The sequence below is a fragment of the Lolium rigidum genome, chromosome 6, assembly GCF_022539505.1.
Source record: "Lolium rigidum isolate FL_2022 chromosome 6, APGP_CSIRO_Lrig_0.1, whole genome shotgun sequence".
NCBI lineage: Eukaryota > Viridiplantae > Streptophyta > Magnoliopsida > Poales > Poaceae > Lolium > Lolium rigidum.
The window spans coordinates 338546603-338556618 of NC_061513.1; the positions used below are offsets into that span (position 1 = coordinate 338546603).

General features: G+C 45.7%; 1 protein-coding gene across 1 annotated transcript; it reads right to left on the reverse strand.

Annotated features, from left to right (window-relative positions):
• Positions 1–257: 257 nt before the first annotated feature.
• LOC124660211 (NADP-dependent malic enzyme, chloroplastic-like) lies at positions 258–5800 on the reverse strand. Its single transcript, XM_047198004.1, has 20 exons — positions 5650–5800; positions 5258–5496; positions 3805–3925; positions 3646–3720; positions 3312–3463; positions 3126–3231; positions 2991–3056; positions 2791–2886; positions 2626–2697; positions 2451–2534; positions 2127–2225; positions 2003–2050; positions 1860–1913; positions 1674–1772; positions 1473–1562; positions 1290–1367; positions 1018–1092; positions 825–915; positions 570–698; positions 258–477 (listed from the first exon to the last, which is right to left on the reverse strand). The coding sequence occupies exons 1-20, from the start codon at positions 5692–5694 to the stop codon at positions 389–391; spliced, it is 1908 nt and encodes a 635-aa protein (XP_047053960.1). The 5' UTR covers positions 5695–5800; the 3' UTR covers positions 258–388.
• Positions 5801–10016: the final 4216 nt, after the last annotated feature.

Here is a 10016-nt window from a genome sequence, read left to right on the forward strand (position 1 = left end):
GCCATACTGCCGTGAGAGCCATGTGTGTTTTCCGACATAGACAAAAGCGTCATGTCTCTCATCGCCCCCCCTCTCTCAATCTATTTCTGTGTGCAGACACACAAAAAATGGTAAGGAAGAGGAGTTCGTGTAGGAAGTGGGGATTGGGGTGGGTCAGCGGCCAGAGAGTATTACGTTATATTCAAGTGACAAGAGTAGAAAACGTTTCCGACGTTGGCACACATGAGAGATGGTTCACTAGACTTCCTTCCATAGCGTTACAACAGTCATGCCATATGTATAGACAGATACAACGTCCAGCAGCAGCAGCAGGAACAACAGCAACAAACAACAACAGCATCGCAGTCCTGCGATATCTTTTATTACTGCAAAATTGACCTCCGCCGGACTACCGGTAGCTGCGGTAGATGGGAGTGTACATGCAACTCTCAGCATATTTCTCCAGATCTCTTGGGCGTGGCAAGCGAGTCGCCAAGCCTGCAGAAAAAGTTGGGCAATGTCAGTTTCAAAAGTTCAAACCCAGGTTTTTCCAAGGGACCTGAAAGAGTTCAGGTGCCAGAAAAACATACCGAGCTCATAGGCCTTTGCAGCCACGCTAGCAGCGATTTGGGCAGATATCTTTCTGATGTTCGTGAAGGGTGGGAAGATGGATCCCTTGTCAAAGTTCTCCTGGGTGGCCTGTTCAGCTAGTGTTTCCGCTGTTCAAAGGAATAACAACTCGTAAAGATCCCATAATGTGAATATCGTTTAAAGTGTAGGATAGTTAGGGGAATGGCAGGGCTTGATGGATAACATATTCAGCAGTTCCCTTTGAAGTTACTTACATGCAGCAAGAAGCATGTCCTCATGTACACGGGTTGCTCCAGAGATGACAACACCAAGGCCAAATCCAGGGAAAATGTAAGCATTGTTTGACTGTTGTGGGTAGACAAAAGAATTAGATTTGACGAACTTCTGCTTTGAATAAGCAAGCTTTTGGACCAGCAAGTTTTCCGTTGGAAGAGAGTAAAATCATACCTGGCCAGGCACATAAGTCTTTCCATTGTACTCCACAGGATCAAACGGACTACCGCTGGCAAACACTGCACGACCCTGCAAATATGAAGATGCATTTGCATGTTTTAGTGAAGTCCTTATTGTGCCAATTATGAAACACCAGCTATGGCGATACATGAGTACTAGACGAAACTTATTTTGGAAAAATTGTATAAGACCATACATGGAACATCTTTCATTAATCTTTGTTGCATTTCAAATAGGATATCACAGTGATTCGTTGAGAAACTCACCTGGGTGTAGTTATATGCTTCTTCAGCAGTACATTCAGAGTGCGATGTTGGATTTGACAATGAGAAAATGATAGGTCTCTACATTTAGATAGAATTTTAATTATCAGAAGTTATTCAACCATCTCACTGGTTCCAGGAAGTTAAAAGTTGAACACCAATAATAATGTTCAAAGTTCAAAATACCTCGTTGAAAGAAGCCATGGCCTCAATAACTTCTTTTGTGAAAGTCCTGCCAACTCCAGAAGTTCCAATCAGCACTGTAGGTTTGATGGACTGAGAAATAATACACCAACTTTAGTAAGATACAGTGTTAACAGAACAATTTCCGGAAAAAACATCACCATAATTGAACTGAATTCTTAAATGTGCGTAAATAATGAATACCTCAACTGCATCTAACAAGGTTGTCAAAGGTTCATGCTCGTGTGCCCAAGATTTTTTGAATGGCTGAAGGGAGTCTTTTCTGGAGTTGACGATCAAACCCTAAATATGTAACAGAGTAATATTGTGTCAGGCAGCTAGCTGCAGCATTCAAAATATTGTGCTAAAAACTATTCTTTGGCTCCATACCTTTGAATCCACCAGCCAAATCTTTTTGCGGCACTGTTCTATTGGAGCATTTGTCTATGAATTGATCAATATCAGCATGTATTAGCACCACCATTAAAACTGTATGCACAACACTGACATTTTGAAAGATTGAAGTTAGTTACCTGTTTTGAAATCTCAAGAGCAATGAGTTCTGCAATACCGGTTCCAGCCTGCAGTGAAATGCATCATCATATTGTTCATGTTTTAACAGTTCTGCAAAAATTACACAGAGAAATTTTCACTGACCTCACCAGCACCAAGGAACAAATATGTGTGCTCTGCTAGGGTTCCACCGACGACCTTCAGGGAAGATAGCAGGCCTGCAAGGACCACAGATGCTGTTCCCTGCAATCAACACATTTCATATCAATACGTGAAGACAACAAACTGAACGCAATACTGAATAATACAATATGGACAACATCTGATAAAACTAAAAACTTCGGCATGAACAATTATAGATGCAAGTGCGCCAATGTTAGGTACCCTTTATCCTCTTTAGTTCTTCTTTTTATGACATCATCATTTTTGCACACAAAATCTCTATGAACAAAACAAACAGTTACACACCTGGATATCATCATTGAAAACAAGATGACTCTTGCTATATTTTGCAAGCAAATCAAACGCATTGTGATTGGCGAAGTCTTCAAACTGGCAAAAGGAAGATTCAGGCTCACTATTTTTAATAACAAATCAAAATGATCACTATATAAAAAGAAAATTACTGGGTGTCTGAACTGACCTGGATGAGAACCTTTTCACCGTATATGTGCTTAACAGCATCCATGAACTCTTCCATGAGCTCATGATACTCCTGCAATCAAGGATAAGTACAGATCAGACCTAAGTGTTGGTTATTTTGAGAATGACTTTGATTCCTCCAAGCAAAGTTTGTAGATCTCCATACCTCCCCGGTGGCACGTCTTTGCCGAATCCCGATGTAGAACTCGTCATTAAGCAATTTCTCATTGTTAGTACCAACATCAATTGTAATAGGCAAGCACTGCAAAGTTCACATTTAAGAAACTGAAATTATTTGGCCGTTTTTAGCTGGTAGAAATATAGTGGGATCATTAAAGGAGACAGCAACAATATGTGAAAGCTTACAGCTGACGGGCGAACTCCTCCAAGGGCAGTGTACAGAGAAAGTTTGCCAACAGGAATTCCCATGCCCTATAGGATATCAATCCAACAAAATGTAAGCAAAGTTCCTGAAGTAAGCAGCTAATTCGACAAGCATACCTGACAACCCAAATCTCCAAGCCCCAAAATGCGCTCACCATCAGTAACAACAATAACTTGAATGTTCCTCTCAGGCCAGTTCCTTAGCACATCAAGGACCTTCCCCCTACAATCACCTCAATTAAGCCCCAATAATAAACAAAACAGATAACTCTTGTAAGTTCAGTCAAAGCTGAGTGAACGTACTTGTCTCTCAAGCTGACATACAGACCCTGTGGGCGCCTAAATATGCTCCCATACTTCTGGCAGGCCTCACCTACAGTTGGTGTATAAACCACAGGGAGCAGCTCCTCCACGTTATCAATTAAAAGCTTGTAGAAAAGCCGCTCATTCCTCTCCTGAAATCACAAAGAATTGCGAACAGCGTTGCAATCAGTAAGTCATTTTGACTGCAATAAAGGTTGGTTGTATTTTATCAGATTTTCAACGGACGAATTCCCCACGTTGCATAGTCAATCTTCTTACATGAGCAAATACATAGTTCAGTGGAATATAGAATCAAAAAGACTAATCAGGCTACCTGAAGGTCCATCATGGCCACATAGCGCTGCAAAGGGACCTTGTACTGGCGAAGGTCGTGCATGATCTTCTTTACCTGCATACACACCGAGAGTACCATTTGGAAAACGAAGACCAGAATGATTTACAGCTCAACTTGGCTAGTGATGGTTGCACATACTTGGAGCTCCTGGGAAACAACTGCTGGAGGAAGAAGGCCACGCAAGTAGTGTGCATCCCGCTCCTTCTCGGAAAATGCAAGTCCCTTGTTGTGATGAGGATCTCTCAGAAGGGTGTAACCACTGTGGCACGAGAGGTTTATTAGCATTTTTTGATTTAGCATAGGGCGCCAAACTAATTAAGTCCATTGCACCAACTATGGTCGTTCTCGTAGTCAACTGGATACTTGACTTCCCTTGCTGAAGTTACTATTATCTGCTTGATTTCAGTTAACTGACAAACTTATTTGCTATCATTCGCCATATGTTCTCAATTCAGTATCAATATGCAGTCAAATTTCGTTGTCAGGGGTAGCTGAGAAAACAAGACGCACAGATAGTGCTGTGGGCCAGATTAGAATATATATACTCCCCCCACAAGAATGCAAGAAAAAGGAGAAACCAAAACAAGACAACCAATTCGTTGACATGAAGAACCCTTGCGACCTAATCAAAATTCTACGCATAGAAGTTGTAAAAATTCTTGTGATCAATTGGGTACTCGACTTTCCTTGCTGAAGTAACTGTTATCTGATTGCTTTCAGATAACTGACAAACTTAATTGTTATCATTCACCATAAGGTGTCAATTCAGTACGAATATGCAGGAAAATTTCGCTGTCAGGCATACTGGAGAAAGCAAGGCGCACAGATATTGCTGTGGGCCAGACTAGAATATACTCCCACCCACAACAAGAATGCAAGAAAAATACTAGAAGAGACCAAAACAGAACAACCAATTCCAATTCGTTGCGTTGCTCAACTACTCACGACCTACTCATAATCCGTCCAGCGGCAACCCGGTCCGCTTTCAAATTCTAGTACTACATGATGAAACAACGAAACAATATCCTCTAATAAGTAGACTGGAATTGAAAACGTAAAAACAATATACTACTAGTACCAGAAATTTTAATGCGAGCAGCTGGGCGACCCCAACAATACCGGGCAAACCCATACCGTGTGTGAGGAACCAACAAAACTCGGCTGACCTGGGTTTCTCGCCAGAGGGAGAAAGCGACAGTTATCTTCCGCCTTGCTGAACGCCCCCACAGTACGCGGAAATCTACCGGATATGGAGGCGCACAAAGCCAAACCATTACGCCATTAGATTTGTTTCGGGCGACGCAAGCAAGGAGACACGCATCCTGGTTCCGTTCCAGAGTCCAGGCACGTCGAAGTTCTAAAATGGACTCCTAAAAATATGCAGAGTAGTTCTAAAATGGAGTAGTAGCTTCAGCGAAGCAGCAACACGCGGGGGAAACCGTACAGCTAACCCCGAACGAACGAATGGATCCCAGGACTAAAACGGCAACGAAATGAATCGAAATCCCCCACACCCAGATCGCGTCATCGAAACGTCCGCCCCCACCGACTCCCAGATCCAGCACGCGGCGATCGGATCCGATCCGCTCACCTCGCGACCGAGAAGGCCCAGGGCGTGACGGGCAGCTCCTCCTCCGGGGGGCTGTCCTCGGCCGCCGCCGCCGCCGCGGGCACGTCGGAGTGGGCGGTCTCGGCGGCCGCCTCCATGGCCACCGCCTCGACCCGCTTCGGCGGCGCCGCGCGGACCGCCACCGCCGCGGCCCTCCTCCGCACCTCCATACAGCTCGTGCAGCCGCTGCCGCTGCCCGCATCGCCGCCTCCGCGCTTCCACTGTTCAGACAGAAAAACGTAGGCAGACAGACAAGCAACCGTTACTTCCTCGTATGCAAAAGCACTGTGCAATCGCACGACTCGAAGCGAGCGGCGCGGCGCGAGAGAGGCGGGATCAGCAGAGCACAGGACGGTGGCGGTGTCCGTACGTACCAGGGAGGCGGCGTGGGACGCGGTGGCGGCGCGAGCGGAGAGCATGGCTGCGAATTCCGCGGGGAGCTCCGACGCGCGGTGGGTGGGTAGCCTGCTGCTTCCGTGCTCAGCCCGGAAGAAGGAGCCCCTGCCTGCCTGCCTGCCTGCGCGCGAGGGAGGTGGTGGCTTGGCTTCGCTCTGAAGACGGGGCGAGGAGGAGACGGAGGAGGCGGGGGGCTATAAAAGGGGGGCCGTGCGCTTTGTATTTGGCGTCGGGTGGGCGGCACACCTGCCTGCGTGCGGCGGAGTACTTTATTATCTCGCCGCGGTCATTTCCGCACGCCATTTCCACCGTACCGGCTGCCTCCCCGTTCTACAGGCGGGTCGCCGGTGGAAACCGCTGGTGACCTGCTGGTTTTCGTAAGCGTTACGAATACGGTTTCTTGTTTCCACCCTCCAATTACTATGTTATTATTCATGTTTTGTAAAAAAAATCTCAAAATGAAGAAGCAACATAAGTTTTGAAAAGAAAGTACCCTTATCAAGGTAACAGCGTGTTATTAACCGCCGAAATATGAGCAGGGACACAAAATGGTAAATTCATAATAGTAACATTTATCCCATGCCAAAGATGAATCACCCAGCATATGACTTGCGGAAGTTTTCCACGACACGTAGACAAGGATGAACGGAGAGAAGGTGCTACACAACGGCATTAACCTTCAAGGCACGCCATCGACGCAAGCGTAACAAATTTTGCATACGGACACCCACAAAGGCGTGAAGTCGTGTACACCAACTTTGTGTTTGTCTTTCGCTCTATGATTGGATTTGTTTATCCATTGAAGATAGGGTGGCAAGGAATAGCTAACTGAATTTCACTTTTTTACCCTATATATGTTTGTGGCATATCTTTATGATTTTATGACACTAATTAATTACCCCGATTAAACTATTTTTCTCGGTTCCTAATAGCCCGAGACCATAGGCACACAAATGTGGACGCTGAATCGGTGGGCAACTCGACCTTGCTTGCTACGAATGTCGTTGCTCGAAGCTTTTGCGTGACCCTAGAAGATAAAGGGGTGGAGAATTGGCGGTATCAGTGCGTGGCATGCTAGGTGGCTGCATGGATGTGGAATACGTGTAAGGTGTACCAGGTGTGGTTAGGTATAGGGGATGGACAGATTTAGAGAAGAAAACAGGAAACTAGAATGCGCCTTCCAGCAATGTAGATCTACCTGTAGTAGGCCCAAGATGTCAGGATGAGAGAAAAATGGTTAGATGAGAGTAAATATTAACACTCCATACGTTAAAAGCGGCCCAAAAAATGAATGATGTAACTAATGTTACAAAATTACAAAGAGGAGGTTAAAAGTGGAGTTCACAAAATAGAATTAGCAACCTCTTCGTTAAGAGATCGACTACGGATAACGAAACCTGGAGAGATTACCTTACTAATGACTATGTAGGCTTACTCATTTGGAGTTAACCCTTTCCTGGAGGCCACTTAGGATTCCTTTGATTTATAGGATAGGAAAAACATAGAAATATGGAAGGTATATGATTGATATGTCATGCCTACTTGAATCGTATGAAAAGATAAAATGTGTTTGATTGTAGCAAAATAATTTTCCATGAGGTATGACCTAATAATTTTTTCCTGTATGTTTTACACAACGAAATTTCTATAGGATCAGTGAGCTTCGTCTCGCCGTCTACATTTCGTTTTGGCAAGGAGTAGGGCCAATGTGGTAGAATTGGAGGCGTTTTTGTAGATGCCACTATCGACTCGATGCACACGATACAATGTACATGAAGGATGGCACAAATCCAGATGAGGAGCCCAACCCTCCCATTCTTTCACTCTCGATATTTTTAAAACAACACTAAATCAAACTTCAAGCTGCTTATGGGGGTGAAGAACAAAGAAGGAAAACCGGTAGTACTAGAAAACTTCCGGCCAAGCAGCTTAGGCGGTAGTACTGGCCTCCCCGAGCAAAACTTCCGGTCCAAAAATCTTTTTACGAAAACTACAGTAAATAGATTTTGGAAACTCTGATTAAAGTGAAAACAATTTTGTTGGACAGATAACGACATGAGCTACCCACAAAAATGGATATTTTACCATGAATTCCGAGGTGAAACCTATAACGCGAAGAACCAAGCAAAAACTCGATATAGAAAATGCAACAAGTATTTCATGCAAAATCGGTTATCGATGAGCTAGAATTTGTCATGGAAATAACAACAAGCTCTAGAATACCACATAAATAAGATCCAAAACCATGATTCCACGGACCTTTGAGCTCTCCTGAACGATATAATCAATTTACTCATTCAAGAGCTCTCTTGATAGGACGGCAACCGATTCTAACAATGCTTGCTTGATGAAATCTTGCGGATTGCTCCCTCATAATCCAATATGGAAGAGCATCTTCTCCAACATATCTTCATATATCCATGATTAACCAGTGGATGGCAAGTTTCAAGCATATGATCTCTTCGAGATGGCTCATCTGACTTACCCTTCATTTCTTTTTTATTCATAGTGTTGATCTTGAATATAAACATGAGAGCACACTCCATATCGTTCTTTAAGACATACTTCCAATAGACTCAACTCTCATTAGATCAATCTTAGGATCACTCCATGAATATCTTGTTCATCACTGGTCTTCTTTACTTTCTTCTTCTTTCAAACTTGAAATTAACATATAGTTAAAGTATTGTCTATGGACAAATGTACAAGCATGCCTCAATGGAAACACATTAGTCCATATGAATTATCATTAACTACCAAAATCATACATGGGGGTTCCATGCACTTTCACCTATGTTGATCGCCTTGCTACGTAGATTTTCTATTCAAAGCGGAGGAGGAAAATAATCGACTGACTTTTCACAAAGAGTGAAACATAAACGTGATAATTTCAAGAGTTTTTCTTGTATAACTAACGAGGTGTGCTTTGTATCTTGCATCGGGAGGGTGGGATCATCCTTCGGCAAAGTACAAGGTTTTCCCTTCACAAACATTCAAAATACCATAACTTTTCATCCAATTCAACTAAACAATGATTTGAAGCACTTCTTTTTTCCATTACACCATTTCAAAACCAAAGGGCTCGATCATAAGGATATGGAAAGTACAAGGTTTCTAATTCTAGCTAGAAATGGGGGTAATTGATACAAAATTTAAAGTGAGTAAATAGAATTCTATGGTTTTGACTTTACTAGAAGCTCTCCTACTTTGTAGAGGGGTTAATAGTGGAATTTACAGGTGTGACCGGCTGGGCACTTAGCATGGGTTACTACTTGGTCCAAAGGTTCCGTAAACACACACATGCCACAATTTGCACTTAGGGCATATACAATCCGGTGACATTAGCCTTCCCTTAGGGCTGGTGCCAACGCGGGCTGGAGCGCGGCGCTGTCGCCCCGCCGCCGGCGAGAGGCGGGCTGGAGCGAGGCGAGACGAGAGGGCTGGGCGCTGGCGGCCGGGCGCCGGCGCCACCGCCGCCGCCGCCCGGCCACCGCCCGCGTTGGCGGCGAGAGCGAGGCGTTAGCAGGGCGAGAGGCGGGGGCGGCGCGTTGGCGGGGCCGGGCGAGAGAGGGGGCGGGCGAGAGGGCGAGCGAGAGCGGGCGGTAGGCGGGCGGGAGTGGGGCGAGAGGCGGGCGTTAGCGGGCGAGAGATGGGCTGGAGTGGGTCGGTAGTGTGTAACGGCTAGCTGACGTGGCGCGACCTGATTTGTCCACGTCGCCCAGCCGCCGTCGGTTCAAAAACCCTATAAATACCCCCCATATGTTTCACTCACTCCACACCCATTTCTGTAGGATAACGTTGCATAGAAAACAAAAATTTTCCTACCGCGAACACGCAATCCAAGCCAAGATGCAATCTAGAAGACGGTAGCAACGAGGGGGTATCGAGTCTCACCCTTGAAGAGATTCCAAAGCCTACAAGATGAGGCTCTTGTTGCCGCGGTAGACGTTCACTTGCCGCTTGCAAAAGCGCGTAGAAGATCTTGATCACGATCGGTTCCGGCGCCACGAACGGGCGCACCTCCGTACTCTGGCCACACGTTCGGTTGTTGATGAAGACGACGTCCACCTCCCGTTCCGAGCCGGCAGCCGAAGTAGTAGCTCCTCTTGAATCCGACAAAGACGACGGCGTGGTGCTCTGGTGGCGGTGGAGAACTCCGGCGGAGCTTCGCTAAAGCACGCGGGAGCTATGGAGGAGAGGGGGGCGGCTAGGGTTTGGGAGGGGTGGCCGGCCACTCAAGGGGGGCGGCCAGGTTGTGGTCTTGGGGTGGCCGGCCCCTCCCTTGGCCCCTCATTATATAGGTGGATCCCCAAGAGTTGGTCTCCAAGTCTTCGAATAAGACCCG

Excerpts from the sequence above, each read along its gene's own strand:
- LOC124660211 (XM_047198004.1), bottom strand. The coding sequence starts at position 5,694 with ATGCTCTCCGCTCGCGCCGCCACCGCGTCCCACGCCGCCTCCCTG. Across the intron at positions 3,232-3,311 it reads TATGTCAGCTTGAGAGACAA|GGGGAAGGTCCTTGATGTGC; the intron begins GTACGTTCACTC and ends AGGTGATTGTAG. Across the intron at positions 2,226-2,450 it reads TTTTCAATGATGATATCCAG|GGAACAGCATCTGTGGTCCT; the intron begins GTGTGTAACTGT and ends TGTTGATTGCAG.